Source organism: Diceros bicornis, chromosome 31, assembly GCF_020826845.1.
Source record: "Diceros bicornis minor isolate mBicDic1 chromosome 31, mDicBic1.mat.cur, whole genome shotgun sequence".
In the NCBI taxonomy this organism is placed as follows: Eukaryota; Metazoa; Chordata; class Mammalia; order Perissodactyla; family Rhinocerotidae; genus Diceros; species Diceros bicornis.
Window position 1 is genome coordinate 15475440 of NC_080770.1, and position 21481 is coordinate 15496920.

A 21481-nucleotide genomic window follows, 5' to 3' on the forward strand; every position below is an offset into this window, starting at 1 on the left:
GAATTAATCAGTGGACTCCAAATGCAACAACCAACGTCTTTACAAGAGAGAAGCAGGAAAAGTGGAAGAGGATCCTAACAGCCTGTCACTCCACAGAAACACCAGAAAGAAAATAAAAAGCAAAACCCATCAAAATATACCTTTTCTCAGAATGATTCTGAAAAATATTCAAAATAATGAAACCAAGTAAATGTTGGGCCATGAAAATGGCAACTTAACCACGACGTTTAAGGAAACCTTTGTCAGACCAGTAACTGCACACAAGCTAAAGTGACAGACACTTCAGACAGCAAACACAAAATATACAGTCATTAAACAGTTTAGAAAACTTATTAAACAAACAAATACAACCAACAGCAGGAAAACAACAACAAAAACCTGAGGGAGAAGAATCTGATTTTCAAATTTATCATACTATGTATTCACAATGTCTAGTTTTCAATAAAAATTAAGAGACATGCATAGAAACAAGAAGATGTGTCCCATTCACAGGAAAAACAAAAGAATTAACAGAAATTGTTCCTGGAAAAGTGCAGACACTGGAATGATTGGACAAAGATTTTAAGTTTCTTGTCTTAAATATACTCAAAGAACTCAAGGAAACCAGGAGAATAATGTCTGAACAAATAGAGGATATCTACAAACAGATAGAAATGATAAAAGTAACTAAATATAAATTCTGGACCTAAAAATACAAGTGAAATAACAAATTCACTAGAGGGTTTCAACAATTATTTGAGCAGTAAGAAGAAAGTACTAGCAAACTTAACAATAATTCAATTGAATTAATCCAGTGTGAGGAACAGAAGAAAAAACAATGAAGAAAAACTGAACAGAGCTTAAGAGACCCTTTGATGACCATCAAGTGTCACAGAATATGCATAATGAGAGTTCCTGAAGGAGAGGAGAGAGAAGGAGCAGAAAGAATATTTGAAGAAATAAGGGTAAAATTTCCCAAAATTTGATTAAAAACATGAATCTACCCATCCAAGTAGCTCATCAAACTGCAAGTAGGATATCACAAAGAAATACGTACTGAGACACATTGTAATCAAATTATTGAAAACCAAAGACAAAAATATTATTGAAAGTAGCAAGATAGAAGTGACTTGTCATATACAAAGGATTCTGAATAAGATTAATAGCTGACTTCTCATCAGAAACCATGAAAACAGAAGGCAGTGAGAGAAGATATTTAAAGTTCTAAAAGAAAAATCCTGTCAACTAAGATTTCTACATCTGGTAAATCTTTCCTTCAAAAAATGAAAGAAAAATTAAAGAATTCCCAATAAAAAATAAAAGCCAGAGAATTTATCTCTAGTCAATGTGTCCTACAAGAATTTCTTAAAAAGAAAAAAAACTCCTTTAGACTGATATAAAATAACTTTAGATAGTAATTCAAAGCCATGCAAGAAATAAAGAACACTATAAAGGTAGCTATGTAGGCAAATGAAAGGGAATGTTACTGTATTTTTGGTATGTAACCGCTCTATTTTTCTTATATGATTTAAAATACAAATGCTTAAAAATAATTATCAACTTATGTTAATGGTCACAAAATGTATAAAGATGTAATTTGTGACAATAAAGATGTAAAAGGCGAGAGATATAGCTGTATGAGTACACAATTTTATTATACTATTGAATCTAAATTGGTATTGACGTAAAGTAGAATATTATAAGTTTAAGATGTTAATTGTAATCCCCAGAATAACCACTAAGAAAATAAATGAAAAATACACAGGAAATAAAATGATAAGAGAACCAAAGTGCACACTACACAAATCAACTAAACAAAAACAAAGGCAGTAATGGAGACATTGAGGGAAAATATGATTGAGAAACACAGAAAACAAATTGCTAATTGGCAAAAGAAAGACCTTCATAAACAGTAATACTTAAATTAAAAATGTATTCTATAAACTATACCATAAAAGGTAGAGATAAGCTGAATAGATAAGAAAACATGATTAAACTGAGCAACCAATGAGTCAAATAAGAAATCAAAAAATATATTAAAAAATAGCTAAATCAGATAAATTTAAATACAACATAAAACTTATGAGAAGCTGGGAAGGCAGTTCTAAGAGGAAAGTTCATAGTAATAAATACCTACCTCAAGAAATAAGAAAAGTCTCAGATAAACAACCTCACTATACACCTCAAGGAACTAGAAAAAGAAAAGCAAACAAAGTCCAAAGTTAGTAGAAGGAATGAAATAATTAAATTTGGAGTGGAAATAAATAAAATAGAAATTAAAAAGACAATAGAAAAGATCAATGAAACCAAGAGCTGATTATTTGAAAAAATAAACAAAACTGAAAATCTTTAGCTAGATTCACCAAGAAAAAAAGAGATAAGACTCCAATAAGTAAAATCAGAAATGAAAGAGGAGATCTTATACCTGATACCAAAGAAATACAAAGAACCATAAGAGACTACTAAGAACAATTATACAACAAACAGTTGGACAATCTAGAAGCAATGGATAATTTCCTAGAAACCATCTTCTAAGACTGAATCATGATGACATAGAAAATCAGAACAGACCAATTGCTAGTAAGGAGATTGTATCGGTAATAAAAATATCCCAACAAGCAAAAGTCCAGGGCCAGATGGCATCACTGGTGAAGTCTACCAAATACTCAAAAGAGAATTAATACCAATTCTTCTCAAAATCTTTTAAAAAGTAGAAGAGGAGGAAACACTTGCAAATACTTCATTTATGAAGTCAGCGTTATCCTGATACCAAAACCAGACAAGGATACCAGAAGAAAGGAAAATCAAAAGCCAACATCACTAATGAACACAGATGCAAAAATCCTCAACACAATACTAGCAAACCAAATTCAACAATACGTTAAAAGCATCATACACCACGATCAAGCAAGATTTAGTCCAGGGATGCAAGTAAAGTTCAACATTGGCAAATCAATCAGTGTGATACACCACATTAACAAATTGAAGGATAAAAATCATATGACCACCTCAACAGATGCTAAAAAAATTTGGCAAAGTTCAACATCCATTTGTGATAAAAACTCTCAACAAAGTGAATACAGAGGGAATGTACCTTAACAAAATAAAGGCCACATATGAGAAGTCCACAGCTAACAACATACTCAATGGTGAAATGCTGAAGGCTTTTACTTTAAGGTCAGGAACAAGACAAGGATACCAATGCTTACCGTTCTTATGCAATATAGTATTGGGAGTCCTAGACAGAGCAATAAAGTGAGGAAAAGGAATAAAAGGCATCCGAATAGAAAAGGAAGAAGTAAAACTGTCACTATTTGCAGATGACTTGATATTATATATATGAAAACCCTAGAGATGCCACCAAAAGATTGTTACAATATAGTAAAGTTGAAAGATACAAAATCAATATACAAAAATCTGTTACATTTCTATACTCTGATAATGAACTATCAGAAAGAGAAATTAAGGAAACAATCTCATTTACAATTGAATCAAAAGAAGAAAATACCTAGAAAGAAATTTAAGCAAGGAGGTGAAAGAGTTGTACATTGGAAATCATAAGACATTGATGAAAGAAATTGAAGAAGACACAAACAAATGGAAAGATATTCTGTGCTCACAGATTGGAGGAATTAATATTGTTAAAATGTTCCTCCTTGTCTTGTTCTTGATCTTAGAGGAAAAGCTTCCAGCTTTTTGCCATTGAGTATGATGTTAGCTGTGGGCTTGTCATATAGGGCTTTTATTATGTTGAGGTATCTTCCCTCTACACCCATTTTGTTGAGAGTTTTTATCACAAATAACGTTGCTTTCTCTTTGTGTATTAGCTGCTCTTATACTTTTATCCTTTATTTTGCTAATGTGGTGTGTCACATTGATTGATTTGCAGATGTTGAACCATCCTTGCCTCTCTGGAGTAAATCCCACTTGGTCATGGTGTATGACGCTTTTAATGTACTATTGAATTTCGTTTGCTAATATTTGCCCAGAATTTTTTTGTAGGCATGTTTTATATTCCCACTTAAAGTCTAACTATCGTATTTCTTGGGAAGAAAGGATTTAATACATTGTGTGTTCTCAAGAAAAGTTTGTGCATTATTAGAACAATAACAATCATTACCATGAATATTTTGAGTGATTAACACTTTAGGCACTCTAGCATAATATACATATTTCCTCCCAAACATATTACGATATAATGATGTGTAGAGTGCTATTATACCAGTTTAATTGCAAGTGTTTGGTAAAGGTTTAATAAGTACAAAATGGAGTATATCTGTCTTCATATTATATGCTTACAACCACTATACTATATAGATACTGGTTACAGCATTAACTTACAGAAAAGAAGGATTCTAACACATTTCCAGTAATAAGGGCAGCAGGTGTTTTTGCCAGGATAAGACAGAACGGTATTAGTAGTGTAAGATGGTGATGAATGAGAACTGAACAGGCTGAATACCTTGGTGTATGAGTATTCTATTAGTTATGCCTCAATAGAGTAGAGGTTAATTACTCCAATGCCATAATGTAAATCTGAAGAATTACTCACTCTCTTATGGCTTTTAAAACCCATGGTCTCTAAGGAATACTTTTCGGACATGATGGATTCTCCTTGAGAAATACGTTATGACTTTGCTTACAATGATACAGGTTCCTAAATTAATGGGAATAAAATGGGCTCCAATCTGAAGGTAGCTGTCAATCCCATTAGTTTTTGGTTTAGGCAGGATAGGATTTGAGTTATTCTTACAACCTGCCCATTCTGGTCCAATGATCCATACGTATTATCCCTGCTGATAGTTTTGGTGTTTGGGATGTGTATTTTTTGGTTGTTTTTTTTAAAGATTTTGTCCTGGAAAGGACACTGAAAAGAAACTGCCAAGGAAAAGGTCATCCTAACTATGCTGCAGTCACTCTGCTTTCTTTAGATCTTGCCAAATTCTTCGACATCTGGAGGCCTTAACTTTTACTTTAACTATCATAACTTTTTACTTTGCTTGGGGCAATCTTTCCCATGCTGCCTCTTTTTTATCCTTTAGACATTGGCTGAAATGTTGATTTTCCTGAGAAAACATTCTGACCAATTAATTTAAAGTATATTTTACTTTTTTGTTTATAATTATATGCTTATTTGTGTATTTCTTTGTGTTTGTCTTATTTATTAAACTTAAGCACATGAGACTAAGAACCGTGTTTGTTTTGCATAGATATGTGCACCCAGGGCCCAAAACTGTGACTGACACTCATTTGGGAACAGTTGAATGAATGGATAATTTGTATCAATGGTGACAATATTTAAGATGAATTAAGGGATGCAATAATTTCTGGGATCCATTTGGCTTGTTTAATCACAGCGATTGTGTCTCTATCACCCCATGTTTATGCCAAATTTCTGCCCTGGAGGCCATGCTGTAACTTTATTTTTGCATTATCAAAGATAATTAGTACAAGTAATATAAACACACTCATGGTCTCCCTCAACAAGCAGAGCTGGATCCCCAAAGACACTTTAATCACGTGTTCTCTAGTGCATGAGATAAAGAGTTGTTGTTGCTCTTGTGGGGGCTTTGTCCCATGAGAGTTCCATGATTGTAAAACCCCCTCCTGGTTCCCAGCCTTAAACCTTTCAAGTCCCCATGTGACTCCATTGGGCCTCATATTAGAGGTATCAAGCACTAGAACTCCTGGACCATTCATTCATTTGCCTTATTTTTAATAATTGTCTACTACCAACAATGATCTTCCTCCAAACTGAGATTTACTGATGGCATGAAATAACGACCAAGGAAAATATCTGCAAATAATAAAGACTTTGATTATAGTTATGATCATCACCCCTTCTCAGGTATAAGACATTATAGGATCTCTCTTATTTTCTCATGACAGCAACAGGGGGCATGTTGTTGGGGGATATCTTTCTAATATTTCCATTTTATAGAGGAAGATATAGAGGCTCAAAGCAGTTAACTGACTTTTTTGAGAAGAGGAATCAGTAAATCTAACAATAGAATTCATGTTAGCTGCTTCCAAGGCAAATAAGCATTTTTTTCCCTCAATATTTCTTTGCTCTAGAGAACTTTTACCCTTTTGATGAAATACTAAAGAAAATATGTCTATATGGGGTTTCTTTTTTTTAACAGACTGAATTTGTGATTTGAGACTCACATATGAATCTTCTGGATTCTCCTGTTATGTTGTTCAGGGAGCAAGGTAAGCCTCTAGATCTAATCTGCAGTCTGTATAAGTTTTCAGATACAGAGGTAACAAGGAAAATAGTGAATAAGAACATCCCATAATAATCACCAGTTTATATATATGTCTTGGTCCACTACACATTCTGAGGTCAGGGAATGCGTTCTGTATATCACTGTAGGTCTTAGAATTAGCACACTACCTGGTATACCATAAACATTTGCTTCAGACTTAAAGAGAGAATGAATGTTAGATGAATAAATGAACAGATTCCAGCTCTCTATGTGACTTAATGATCAGTGTTACTAAAAAATTATATTCCTTTTAACTGTAGAAGGATTTTTTATTGGAGGCTAGGGAGAGGAAGTTGATTGTAAATATTTGTGGATATAGTTCTTGTCATTTGGCTGGGATTCAGAAAGATAGGTTATTTGCTCAAATTCATACCAGCTAATAAGTATATTTGATTCCCAAGGCTGTGAGTTTTAATTCCCCTCATTGGCTCCAAATGACATTCAATACATCAGTCAGTCAGTTGAATAAGACAACATAATGAGTAACTTGTGTGTGCGTCCATGGCTGGGGTAGACAGGTTAGATTATATGTAAAATATTAAGGGAGTATTTCTTAGTAGTTAAGCACTCAGGCTTTGATTCACAATGACATGGTTTCAAATTCCAACTCTGCTACTTGCTAGCTTTATGGTCTTCTGTATGTAACTTATTGTCAACAAGCTTCAGTGTCCCCACATGTGAAATGGGCATAATATCTCACATGGTTGCATGATAAATTAATGGAAGTTAGTATGCATGTGGTGCCCCCAGAATAACAAGTGCACAATAAATCCTAGCTCTCACATTTTAAGTCATTATTAAAGTTCTGATATCCACTTGAGCATCTATATGGGAAGATTAAGCTTAAATTAGATAAAGCAAATTATTATGAGTAACACAGTGACAAAAGGTTCCCCACAGATTACAATGGCAAGCCAGTGTCTAAAGAAGAATAGTTGCTAAAGACTTCATGGAAGCTTTGAACCTTGTATTATTTTTTGAAGAATAAAGGAGATTTGGACTCGGGGCACAGAACATCTTGTCAGGAAGATTGCATTTGTTAATTATTTCCTGAGCACCAAGTATGTGGCAGTCCAATCCATAAAAAGTTCCCGATCTTTGAGCGAAGAATGATAAAATATCACGAAATGCTTCAATAGACTTTATTCTTATCAGTAGATTAATTTGATCACAAGAGTGTACCTAAGACTAGTTTTTTTTTCCACCCAAGATAACGTGGCATTAATATCCACTTCTTCACTTTGTTGAGAAGAAAGATGGTAAAAAAAAAAAAAAAAAAAGAAAGAAAGAAAAGAAATGCCCTTTAGTACATTGTTTTCATCAGATTTAAGAATGTCTACAATTCAGTGTGTTGATTGAGGTAATTTGATGAGGAAACAAGAGGGTGCCCTCTTCTGGTTAATAGTGCCTCTCCAGTGGTCTCCATACCACTAACAGCAAGAGTAAAGTGGGAGCAAGGAACTCTGCATGCTTCACTGTCAACATCTTCATCCTCCCTTTCTCACCCTAACCTCATAGCCTGGTTGTCACTGTCCACTTGGAGACCTTAGGGCTAACGTCATTATTCTATTTATAGCTATGTCACTTATCATGAAGGTGATAATCTCACATCAGCCCTCAACCCCTATAAAATGAAGTCCGTATCTCTTTACATCCCTTTTTTTTCCCCCAAACTTATTCCTGCCCAAATTCTTGAAATCTTTCCACTGTGCCCTCTAGAATTTATAGTCAGTCATCTAACATAACCCAATATACACTTAACCTCTCCTCTGACAGTTCCTTTTACCTACCTGGTCTAACTGAAATCTGTGTACTGGGATGGTGCTTCCCTCGCTGCCATCTCAAGTGGTGGCAATTTTCCCTTCCACTTTCCTCTTCACATTATGTCACCTCATGTTCTTGACTTTGTTAACAGTACAATACTCTGATTTTTTTTTTAGAATTTTATTTATTTATTTTTCCCCCAAAGCCCCAGTAGATAGTTGTGTGTCATAGCTGCACGCCTTCTAGTTGCTGTATGTGGGACGCAGCCTCAGCATGGCCAGACAAGCGATGCGTTGGTGCACGCCCAGGATCCGAACCCCAGCCGCCGGCAGCGGAAAGCGCACACTTAACCGCTAAGCCACAGGGCCGGCCCCAATACTCTGATTTTTGTGTTTCTTAAACTTTTTCCTTTGGTGATTTCTATTTACTCTCGTGAATTTAATATGATATTTATATATATATAAATTAGAAATTGCCTACAGAGTTCAAATTAATATAATTTAATGCTGCCAGTCTGCTGCTCTGAACTCCAGACTTGCGTGCCCTAGTGTTTATGCAACACTTCTCCTTGGATGGCCAAAAATAATCTCAAACTCAACGTGACTAACCTGCAATGGTCTCTCTGTTCTTTCCCAAACACATACTGCTTCCACACCATTTCTTGTATCACTATAAAAAAAAATGGAGTCATCATTGTTCATTCTTTCTCTAATGCCCTATATTCAATACATCAGGAAATACGGCCAACTCTACTTTTGAAATATATCCAGAATTGGATAATATACATTACCTCTCTCACTATCACGCTGATCCAAGTTATCATAATTTCTTGCATAAATTAATTAGATTGATGCAAAGGAACATGTAATGGATGAGATCATAGGATCCCAGATTTCATGTTCACAGGGAAGCCCTCCTTAACCTCATCTACAATTTGGATCCCTAGATAGAGCCTGTCACTTTCTTCAAACAGTATACATTAAACTAGCTTTTAGATATAACAATATCTACATTTGTAGAACACTTTTAAAGTGCCAGACAATATTGTTACCTCCATTTTAACAGGTGGGAAAACTGAGACCCAGACACCTTAGTTAACAATCAAGATAACTCAGAAAATAAATGGATTCTTACTTGAAGCTAGACTAGCCACTATATAGGTTGGAGAAGGATATTGTATAAAAAATTGGAGGAAATTATGAAAGGAATATGAGAATGGAAGGAATTTGCCACAGAAGCAATGGAATTAGTAAGGATATAGGACCTTAGATTTCATACTTCTCTGGAATCCCTCTGTTACAACGTCCACCTCTCTAATCCATACATAGATCAATCTCTCTGTCCTAGTCATAATGTATAAGAACTTACAATGTTAGTTTGCATTATCAATACGGTTCAAGGGAAAACTGATGGCCGAGTTATATTGATCAATACCCAGTTTATGGTAGAGCTAGAATTTATATCCAACTGTCCCTAGTCTGGACTCATACTTTTAGCTTTTATTCTCTAGATGTCTTTATTACTTGTACTAAAATTTCTAGAGTATCCCACTGTGTGGTAAATACACATTCAGTGTATCCTATTATCTTGTGAGGCTGTTGAAGGCTAGAACACAATATATTAAACTATGTTTTGCTAGCATATAATTCTGAGCTTGATAAAATGCAGATGATGACAAAATGGTGATTCAAGTGAAATGAATTAAATTACACTAAACTTGCTTTATTTAATGAATACTCTGTATTAGTGTTTGAAAATCTGAATTGGAAGGTTAACATAAACCCATCAGGAATAATCTTGTGATTTTTTTGTGTCACTCCATGTCTCCACTTTAATTCAATCACTTATGAAGATATAAAATTAGGTTACATTATCTCCAAAATACTTTTTGTTAGAACGATCTATATTCTAACATTTATAAAAATTATATTTTTTTGTTATGCCCACGTTAAATTCAGAGAGTACTAATATAAGTTATACATTGGACATGACGATGGCTCTAAGCACAATTACTATCCAGATCCTCTTTTCTCATTGCTATAGGGCATTCACATAATCCAAAAATGACTCCAGTGGAGAACAGTACAGAAGTGACTGAATTCATTCTTAGGGGGGTAACTGATGACCTAGAACTGCAGATCCCACTCTTTATAATGTTCACGCTCATCTACCTCATCACTCTGGTTGGGAACTTGGGCATGATCATGTTGATCCTGCTGGACTCTAGTCTCCACACTCCCATATACTTCTTCCTCAGTAATCTCTCTGTGGCAGACTTTAGTTACTCCACAGCTATCACTCCCAAAGTGATAGCTGGGTTCTTTATAGGAAACAAGATCATTGCTTACAAAACGTGCTGCTCAGTTATTCTCTTTTGCAGTCTTTTTCGTTGTAGAATATTTTCTCTTGGCTTCAATGGCCTATGACCACCGTGCAGCAGTGTGTAAACTACTACATTACACCACTATCATGACAACAAATGTGTGTGCATGTCTGGTCATAGGTCCCTATATCCTTGGTTTTCCTAGAGGCCTCCATCCACACTGGGGTCATGAATATGAGACTGAATAGTCTCTCTTTCTGTACATCCAATGTGATTGATCACTTTTTCTGTGATGCTCCTCCTCTCCTGACTCTCATGTTCAGGCAACTACATCAGTGAGATGGTTACTTTCTTTGTGGTGGATTTCAATGCCCTCTTTTCTGTCCTGGTCATCTTGATCTCCTACCTGTTTATATTGATCACCATCCTGAGGATGTGCTCCTCTGAAGGACGCCAGAAGGTCTTTTCCACCTGTGCTTCCCACCTCACTGCTGTCTCCACCTTCTATGGAACAGGCATCTTCATATACTTGCAGCCCAGCTCCAGGCATTCCACGGACAGACAAAATCACATCTGTGTTCTATGCCGTAGTCATAACCACGTTGAATCTGCTGGTCTACACTCTGAGGAACAAAGAGGTCAAGAGTGCCTTTAAAAAGGCTTTGGCGAAGGTAAAGTCTTCTATAGGATTCATATTTTAATTATACAGAATTAACAAAAAGACAATTTCATACAGCTCAGACCTATCTAGAGAAAATAGTAAATTGCTAGACCAGCAATTTTATAAATTTCTAAAGTAACTTCCCCCAGTTCTTTATTAAATCTACAAGGCAAATCTCTTGACAAATATGAGATCTCAGGAAAACAGCTTAGGAAGAATCAACATGAATTTAGAATTCTTATTTTAAAATTTCCCCTTAATTACATTGTATTACTTGTTTATATAATCATCCACACTTCCATATGCACATTTTCAGTCAAATGTCTGTTTAAGTACATGCCCACACACACCTCATTCATGTAAACCCCATGTAACTTATATGCCTCAGAATGGACAGAGAAATGAATTCAAAACATACATGGAATTAGTCTATTTATATGGTAATTTAAAAGATTCATTTTGGTGTCTGATAATACATTCTTAAATATGAACCTATTAATTTTTTAATAGAAATAACCCTTTTGTATGTGATTTTTAAATTTTATTTATAAAAACATTTTTAATGAAAATATTTCATTTTACTATGCTTAAAATTGGTTCCAAACATCCTGTTTACAGGTTTATTGCTGAAGGTTTTTGTTTGTTTGTTTTGTTCCTTTTCAATGATAATAAATGTCATTATATGGGCATCTTTATTTAGCTCAATTTCCACCTTTATCGACTCATTATCCAGAATCAACATCTTTATGTGACATTTGTAAGAAAGGAAGCAAACTAGAGTATAAGAAAAGGGAAACAATAATAAAAGCATATTTTAATTCACTAAAATTAAAATGACAACATTTAATATTATGGGAAGGCTTGACTCTGGTCTTCAAATGCTCAGGCTAGGACGTGCTTCCTGCTTCTCTCTTCAAGTGTACAGTCAGGTCGCCATCTTATAGGTCAATATTCAGCTCAAATTAGAGGTTGACCTGACTCTCTTTGCTGGTCTCTAAGACTAATCTAGCCTAGCTTTTTAATTTCATTGTGTTAGCACCCTAAGCATCATTCAGATTGAGGCAATTTTGCCATAAAAGATAAAATAACTGGTTGAGAGTTTGATTTGATAGTTTGATTTCAACTAGAAAACATGGTGATAAAACTTACTAGAAGTGTGAAATATGAGAGTATAAACCCAGATTGCATACTATACTAGAAAATTATGACATATAAATTAGCAAATCCTTAGGGGAGCATAGTCCTCCCTCCCACCTATCAAAACCAAAAGTTTACCAAACTATGGCAAATGTAAAAGAGGCGGCTAGTCATTCACAACAGTTTTCGAGAGTATTAGTCATCAATTTTTTAGCTAACTTCAATACAACAGTTGTTCTCTAATGTGGTCTTTACCAAATTTATCACTCAATATTAGAAGTTGGAGGCAAAAGAATCAAGCTCTTCCTACTTTCCCCTGCCGCCAAAAAGAGATGGTTGCATGATTCCTGATGAGTATAAGTTTCGTGAAAATATTGTACTATTTGATAGTGGAGAACACGATATGGACAGAATTTTGGTATTTGGTACAGAATCTGGCTTAGATGATTTGGTGAAATATAAGGACTGGACATGTGATGGAACATTTAAATGCAGTCCAGATATGTATCACATGTTTCATTATGTCCTTTTTAATGTCTCTCTTTTATTTTATTATTCATCATTTTATTTTTTACAGCAAAATTGCCTTACAGCCAATTAGTTACTTGGCAAAAATGTTTGTGGCAAACATGTCTAAGGCAAAGATACTTATGGCAAAAATACCAGACACAAAGATATAGATAAATAGATAGACACACACATATATGCATTTATAAATAAACAGATAGATGAATAGCTATGTATATACATGTATACGTAGTCAAGCTCATTTGGGAAACACTAAATATTCTATCTCTTTGTGATCCACAATGGAGATAAGCATTAAAAGGCTCTGAGAATCCTGATGTGAAGAAGTACGTATAAATTTAACTTTTCAAAACTTATTTATCTGTTTGATGAAAGACTCTTTACGTGCCTTGGATTGCATATTTAAATGTAATAATAATCGCCTATGTCATAATGTGCAAGCACTCTTCTAATTTTGCCACATGTATTAATTCAGGTGCACCTCCTTCCTTCCCTTCCCTCTTTCCTTCCTTCCTTCCTCTCTTCCTTCCTTCCTTCCTTCCCTCCTTCCTCTCTCCTTTCCTTCATTCCTTTCTCCTTCCCTCCCCCCTTCTCTCTCTCTCTCTTCCATTCTTTTCTCTTAAAGTATAAAGCCCATTCCTAGCCCAAGGGCTGCATGAAAATTCAAGGGCTGAATTTGGTCTATAGATCAAGTTTGCCTGCCCTTGCTCTAAAGTATTATAAGTAGTAATTTAAGATCAACTAGGAAAAGAGCAAGCAATTCATTTGTTCAAAGTCTTTGAATATGTTTCCTTATGTGTTTACAATTCCATCAGCTATTAAAGAAAATTCATAAAGGTAAAATTTTTGTTTTGCTCAAATGTTAAAAATTCCCGCCATAGATGATTAAGGGAGGTCTCCCAGAATGTTTCCTGATGCTATGCATCCTGTTCTTTATGGATGAAATGAAGGGCCGGCCCATGGTGTAGCGGATGAGAGCGTGCACTCCTCTGCTGGTGGGACGGGTTTGGACTCCGGGCGCGCACCGACACACCGCTTGTCAGGCCATGCTCTGGTGGAGTCCCACATAACGTGGAGGAAGATGGGCACGGATGTTAGCTCAGGGCCAGTCTTCCTCAGCCAGAAGAGGAGGATTGGCATGGACGTTAGCTCAGAGCTGATCTTCCTCACACACACACACACACACTAAATAAATAAATTAAAAAAAAAAGAAAGAAAGAAAGAAAGAAAAGGGTGAAATGAAATAAGGTTACACGGGCTCTAGATGAGTAGAATCCCCTAGAAATGGGAAGTGACCAGTAAGTGATGTCCTCATAACATCTAGATGTAGATGGGAAAGAGTGTGCTGGTATTCAGGAAAAGAGTCAGATTTTAGAAAGCTGTAGGGATAGGGCAAGCTAAAGAGGGATACAAGGAAAATAAGGACATTGTGGAATTATCCTAAGCCAGAGTCCTGTATGGGAGGACCAGACTCCTCTTCTGCAGTCTTCTCTTTACTCAGAGGCCATTCTTGCCTGACTTAGCCAGATAATTTGGTGCCCTATAGGATGTTTTAAAATCATGGATCCCAAAGAAGAAGAATTTCCCCAGTGGGCTTTCATAAACCAAATCGAACTAAAAAAAAATATTTGGAGGCAGTTTCCTGGGTTGATCAGCTGTGACAAATTTAGTAGGCAATGTTTTGTGTGATAATCACAGACATCTGCTATCTGGGGACCACAGGATGGTGCCCTCATTTCTACCTATACCCAATGGGAACCCCTCAACGGGTGTTCCAGTAAATCCAATCGATGGGAAATGTTTGAGCGAGATCAGGACTCACACAAGATGTGGAGTGCATTATAATGATCCTAGCCTGGGCAATTAGGAAGTGAATTTTAGGCTGTGCTTTGCCACACAAATATTAAGTTACCTCAGGCAAATTTTGAAGATTTTTATATTTGAGTTTCCTCATCTACATTATGAGTGGTTAGACTAGATGATGTTCATGGCCCCTTCTAACATGAAAACACTAAGATTTCTACTTCTCTCTCAAGGAATAGAAAACATGTTGAAGAATTTTACCCCATTCACCACTTTTAGCTTTTTTATAATTTTACCACTATAATTTTAATTCTTACCCAGCCAAGTTGTTCCATTTGCTTCTCCTTAGTTAACTCCTTTTGATTTCATGTACGATTTTCTTACTGATTCTGCTAACAGAATTTCCATTTTAACCTCTTCATCTAATCCTATAAGTCCTTGCAAACCTTCCATCAAAGTCAGCATTATCAGAGGTTTTTCTCTACTGGGCAACACATTAAAAAAAAACACAATGAACTTGAATATTTTTTGTTACAGTGGTCAATCAAGAGAGTTCCTTTGATTTAGGAACAATATAGATGACTCATATATGAATCAAGTGCATATAGAGGTTAATTAAGAATGCATTCTCCCTTCTTATCATTCATAGAACCACAGTTTCTTTAATATACTAGAATATCCATAACACTTTTAAAACAACATAATTAATTATGTTCGTCAGCAATTGTAAAGACCAAATTGTCTTGTTTGGTATTGTACAACCTATATGTAGTCAATGATCTATATAAAAATAGCCCAGTGGGGCCGCCCGGCGGTGCAGCGGTTAAGTGCGCACGCTCTGCCGTGGTGGCCCGGGGTTCGCAGGTTTGGATCCCGGGCACGCACGGATGCACCGCTTGTTGAGCCATGCTGTGGAGGCATCTCATATAAAGTAGAGGAAGATGGGCATGGTTGTTAGCCCAGGGCCAGTCTTCCTCAAGAAAAAAGGGGAGGATTGGCATCAGACGTTAGCTCAGGGCTAGTCCTCCACACAAAAAAAATAAATAAAAATAGCCCCAAACGTGTAATATTTATGATAAGCCAAGCACTTATTGTTAGGTCTCTTGATAAATTTTGAACCGTGACACTAGTTGAAGTCCCCTAGGAAGTGAGTGGTAGTAGAGCAGGGGGAGGTCCAGAGACTAAGCTGTGAGCCGTACCAAGATTTAAGGTTTGGGAAGATATTGAAGGTGAAGTGAATGAGAAGGAACAGCCATTGAGATAAGACAAAAAGCAAGAGTATATTGATGTGAACACTATTATATACTAACAATTCCCAAATGTGTAGCTCTGTCCCAAACCTGTCTCTTGAACTTTAGAACTGCATGTCACCTGCCTCCTCCAATCTCCATGTCAAATTCTAATTTGACATGTCAAAGTTAGCCCTTGATCTTCCTCATTAACCTTCTCCTCTTGCCGTTTCTCCCCTCTGAGGTAAATGACAACTCACTGCATGTCATCTTTCTTTTCCATCCCCACTTCCACACCATCGGCAAATCCTTTCAGTTCCAATTCCCAATGGATCCAGAATGTGACTTTCTCATACTTCCACCTCTATGGCTCTCCACCAGGCCTCTTGAATTTCTGCTGCTTTTTCTAACTGGTTTCGTAGGTTCCGCTCTTTTATACTCCGTTCTTTTTTTATGCACATATTTCCTCATAATTTCTAAGACTAAACTAATTCCTTTTCATATATTCACTGTCATTTGATCTAAGTGTCTGTTATACTCCAATACTGTACTGTTTTGATTACTATAGGTTTGTAATATAGAGTGAAATCAGCAAGTGTGCTTCCTCTATCCTAAGATATAAGCATTGGGTTTACTTAGTGAAAAGGAACATGGTTTGTACTTTCATGCAATAAGGGAAGAGAGAAAATTGTGGGGTGATCTGAGAGATGTCCTCTCTTTGGCCACAAACAAGGAACAAATCTCGAATCCTGTAATTAGCCATTAGAGACCCAGTTTGGTGCTGACTCATTTATTCAATCTCAGTTCATTTGCTCGTTTATGTATTCACTTGTGTAATCATCCAGTCACACATTTCCTCATTCATTCATTTAATTTTTCACCAAGTGAGCATTTAATGATTCCTGTTAAAAAAAAAAAAAAGGCTAGTAGAGGATGAGAGGGCTGATGTATGAGCTAATACCAGTCTTCAAGAGTGTACAATTCCCATTAAGTGCCAGTTCCAGAGATCATTTTTTAACTTGTAGAAAACTACATCTTGGCCTCATTGAATCCCTCTGAGTGACCAAGGATATTATTTTATTCCTCTGTAGTTCATCTGAAAGGATTTCTCCTCACTGTTGATCTTGAGTTCATCGTCTTGTTAGAATCAAAGTCACAATTAGTTTGGAGGAGAGCTTTAGCTCATTCTGCTATTCCTAATGTCTCTGTCTTAGTTCACTTGGGCTGCTATAACAAAATACCATAGATAGGGTATTTGTGTTTTTATCAACAACATAAATTTATTTCTCACAGTTCTGGAGGCTGAAAATCTAAGATCAAGGTGCTGGCAGATTCGGTGTCTGGTGAGAGTCCGCTTCTTGGTTAATAGATGGCCATCTTTTTGCTGTGTCCTCACATGGTGGAAGGGGCAGGGGAGCCTTCTGGGATGTATTTTATAAGAGCATTAATCCCACTCACCAGATATTGAATCTGCCTCCTCCCGAAAACCCCACCTCCTACTACCACCACATTGGGCGTTAGGATTTAGCATATGAAATCTGGGGGCACACAAACATTCAGTCTAAGGAGCTTCCATTTCCAGAAATAATCCAGACAGAAATTTTAGTTGAATAAACTCACGACTCATTTTTATCAAAAAGTTACAGAAGCATATTTGGCAGGTGATGGATGAATTTTTACATTATTCAGGTGCTGTCCAACACAGGGTGTTAGACGTGGTTAATCATATCTAAATCATATCTAAACTTTCTGTATGTGCCACAACTATGTGACTAATACCCCACACCAGCTCACCAGAACTTAAAATGTCAGGGCATGAAGGCCTTCTCAGATCGCATTCATCGTTGACTGTTCTTTTCCTATTTCTTCTCAGGGAGGCAATGGGACATTTGGGATTTGGCGAAGCTGAGCACATCAGATTTTAAGGTTCGTTGTCTTCAAAACTTCTAAAAATGTATGTTCACTGGAGCATGCACATTTTCTGGTTATGCTTCTTTATCCATGTGAAGTGTCTCATTATGTAGCGTAAAGCTTCTAGAAAAAAAGGATGACAAATCTTCCCAGGTAAGAAGGGCTTCATTGTAAGTACTAGCAATGCATGGACAGAACACAAGGAATCCAATCCGCTTTATATACCTCCAATGATCTCAAAAACCTATGTTGCTTAATGTGCTCCTACTTAGAGCTAAGGTGAAGTGATAGGGATTTAAGGAATTTTCAGAATATCAACACTAAGGAAGAGTGAAACAGTTCAAGGAAGATGCTAGATCAATATTTATCTGAACTTTTCACATCACTTTCACTTCTAATGCTTTAATTACAGATAATTTTGCTATACTGAGAAGATTAGTGGCACTTGATAAAAGAGAATTTCTTTCATCTTAACATCCTTTATGCCCACTACAGGATGTTATGGTGTTAAACAATTGTTAGCTGAATTAAACTGGAAAGCATGTGTTTTGGAGTCCTGCAGACTTAGTTCAAAATTCTCACTTTGTCTCCATCTACCCATGTCTGAGCCTCCATTTCTTCTTCTCCATATGGTCGATCCTCTCAGAGTTAGTGGGGGACTTGATTGAAAAGGCATATGCAAATAATTGGGAAGGCAGTAGATGCTAAATGAATATTATCTTTTTTGCCTCCATCTCTTCTATGTATCAGGCTCTGGGGAAGTGACTGCATATTACAAACTCCTGGTACCCGGGTCTTATCCCCAGATCTATTAAATCAGACTCTCTGGAGGTGAGGTCCAGGCAGCAGTATTTTAAAAATCTGGCACAGATTATTTTAATGTGCAGCCTAGGTTGAGAACCACTGCTGCAGGCTAGTGTTTCTAGACTGCTTGAGTCCAGTGGTTTTCAAACCTGAGCATGCTTCCGAATCACCTGGAGGGCTTGTTCAAACACAGATAGCTTGGCTGCACTCCTAGAGTTTCTAATTCTGTAGGTCTGTTGTGAGATTCCTATAATTGGCATTTCTGAAATGTTCTACATGATGCTAATGCTGCTGGTTTGGTAATGATGCTTTTGAACCACTGCTCTAGGGAAAAAGTTCTCAAAGTGTGATCTGCACAGCAACCTCATCTCAAATCCAGGGGAAGTTTGATAAGAATCTAGGCAGTCCTCCCTATCCATACTCTCTTATATGAAGTTTATGTATTAAAACTCATGTAAGGAATGGGTATGGATATATTTTTGTCCTCTGAACTGTGTGTCTCTCTGAAGTTTAGGAAATAAATAGACTTACCTTATACAGTATCCTCATTATCAAAAATCACCACTGACATTCTTGCAATCTATGCTAAGGATTCAGGTATATGTGGCTAATAAAGGAAATTCTGCACATTTCTAGGCTCCACCAGAGATATACTAAATTAGAATATTTGGAATTAGGTTCTGGAATTCAACATTTCAACAGTCTCTCAAAGTCACTCTTAGGAGCATGAATGTTTAAGAACCACACCTCTATGCTATGTACAAGAATCATAGAGTTCTTCAGAATTCTAGTAATTGAAAATGTAATTCTAGTGTCATACACGTATGAGATTTACCTACAAAGCACTTTAGACCAATAAGGTGATATAGTGTGGGATTCTACAGTATCTAGGATTATAATCTTGATCTTAAGATAGAAATAACATGCTATTTCTAGAAAAAGACATCCAAGATTTCTCCTACCCAGTCATATTCCCAAAGCATGAACAGAATCAGTCTCATTGGAGAGGAAACTGCTCAAAGAAATTAAAAACAAGAAAGAATTAAAGCTCAAAAAATATTCTTGTACACTAGATGTCCAAGAGAAATTTCACATGGTTTTCATGGTATTTCTAATTAGAAGGCTAAGCTCAATGAAGACTTAGCTTTTCCAAATACCTTTTTGAATGCACTCTTAACTTCTTTGTTCCTCAGGTTGTAGACCAGAGGGTTCAGCATGGGGAGGACCATAGTGTAGAACACAGACGCCATTTTGTCTGTGTCCATGGAATGACTAGAAGTTGGCTGTAAGCACATGAAGATGATTGTCCCATAGAAGACGGAAACAGTGGTTAGATGGGAAGCACAGTTGGAGAAGGCCTTCTTCTGTCCCTCAACTGAGTGCATCCTCAGGATAGCTATAAAAATGAGCAGATAAGAGTTCAAGATAACCAAGAGAGTGAGAAAAATACTGAATGCTGCCAATGTAAGGAGTACAATTTCATTTGTGTGGCTATCAGAGCAAGAGAGAGCCAGCATTGGAGGAATGTCACAGAAAAAGTGATTAACAACATTGGAATGACAGAAGGGGAGGTGCAAAGTAAAGGCAACATGGATGGAAGACTGCAGAAGTCCACAGATGTAAGAGCCAGTGACCAGTAAGGCACACACAGTACTTGTCATGATGGTGGTGTAATGCAGGGGTTTACACACTGCCGCATGGCGGTCAAAGGCCATGGAGGCCAGGAGGAAACTTTCACTAGTGGCAAAGACTGCAAAGAAGAACATCTGGGAAGCACATGCATTGTAGGAAATGATCTTATCTCCTGTGAGAAACCCCACCATTACCTTAGGAGTGACAGCTGAGGCATAAACACAGTCCACCAAGGAGAGGTTACTGAGGAAAAAGTACACGGGAGTGTGGAGTCGAGAGTCCAACAGAATCAACATGATCATCCCTAGCTTCCCAACCACAGTGATGAAGTAAATGAGAATGAAGACAGTAAATAAAGGGACCTGCATCTCTAGGGCATCTGTCAACCCCACAAGAATGAATTCAGTCACCTCTGAAATGTTCTCCGTCAAAATCACTTGGGAATCATGGTGAGCGGCACCTATGAGAAGATGACAAACACAAGATAATGCTCTTTGATCACTATCACGGGAACTGAAGTGTAAACAGGGTCTCTTACTCTTATATGCAGCTTCCTATCGAGGGCAGAAACTCATGTGCAACAAATTGGACTAAATGGTGGATAGGGGTGGGTTGAGAGAAGCAGTTCATTTAGAATGGTATGGAAGGACACTGGAATATCCTTGATGATATGGTTGCCAAAAGGAGACCATATTATGACTCTGGGGCATGTGTCAGCTTGCTCACTGCATGGTATACTCTATTACATTAATAGGACTCTTTTTCACTACTAGCCGTATCTTACAGGCACTCTTGTCTATGATACACATAGAAAGTTTAACCAACAGAAAGTAACACACAGGAAATTTTTTGTCACTTATTGGCATATGATGCTGAAAAGCCCCATCTAATACATTTGCCATAGCTGAGGGACCCTGACCATGTTGTTCATAATAGCTGAAGATATACAATGATTCAGAGCCCTGCTTTAGAGATACCCACACTTTTCTTTCTAATTCATGAGGGCCCTTAATCAGGTGCTCCACTTCAACCATTGGACCCTAAAGGAAACTTCATGATTTCTGGCACCTTCTTAGTGATGTTTTGGCATCTTTAAGCAACTCTCAAATTAATGAACAGTGTTTTAAAAGGTTGAAGAAAACTTTCATAGTTTTCTCTTCATGTGACAGTCTTTATTTTTTCTCATTGTCTGATGTTTTCCATCTTCCACCATCATCTATACTTTTGCTTTATTTGTGGGTAGGGGAGGTGGAATAGATGTTTTTGTTCTCACCCGGAGACTCTGTGCCTTCAACCAAGCCATAGACCTCCTGCCACATTACATCATCTATCCGGTTGTGCTCACCTCCAGTGGAAGCTCAGCTGATCGCTTATTGTGGCTGCCGTGGTTATAGTAGGAGAGGCTTTTTCAACCCAAGAGACATTCCTGTCTCTGGAGTCT

At 36.8% G+C, this 21481-nt stretch overlaps 1 protein-coding gene and 1 pseudogene across 1 annotated transcript; one reads left to right on the forward strand and one right to left on the reverse strand.

Annotated features, from left to right (window-relative positions):
* The first annotated feature begins 10075 nt into the window (after positions 1-10075).
* On the forward strand, positions 10076-11036 carry LOC131395329 (olfactory receptor 5B12-like; annotated as a pseudogene).
* Positions 11037-18540: 7504 nt separating this feature from the next.
* On the reverse strand, positions 18541-21074 carry LOC131395330 (olfactory receptor 5B12-like). The gene is made up of 2 exons (XM_058527248.1): positions 21018-21074; positions 18541-20594 (listed from the first exon to the last, which is right to left on the reverse strand). Exons 1-2 carry the CDS (start codon positions 21072-21074, stop codon positions 19524-19526), a joined length of 1128 nt encoding a protein of 375 aa, XP_058383231.1. The 3' UTR covers positions 18541-19523.
* Between the last annotated feature and the right edge of the window lie 407 nt (positions 21075-21481).

Coding starts and splice junctions, on each gene's coding strand:
- LOC131395330 (XM_058527248.1), bottom strand. CDS start 21,074: ATGGTTGAAGTGGAGCACCTGATTAAGGGCCCTCATGAATTAGAAAGA. Junction 20,595..21,017: donor AATTAGAAAGAAAAGTGTGG/GTATCTCTAAAG, acceptor TGCCCTCGATAG/GAAGCTGCATATAAGAGTAA.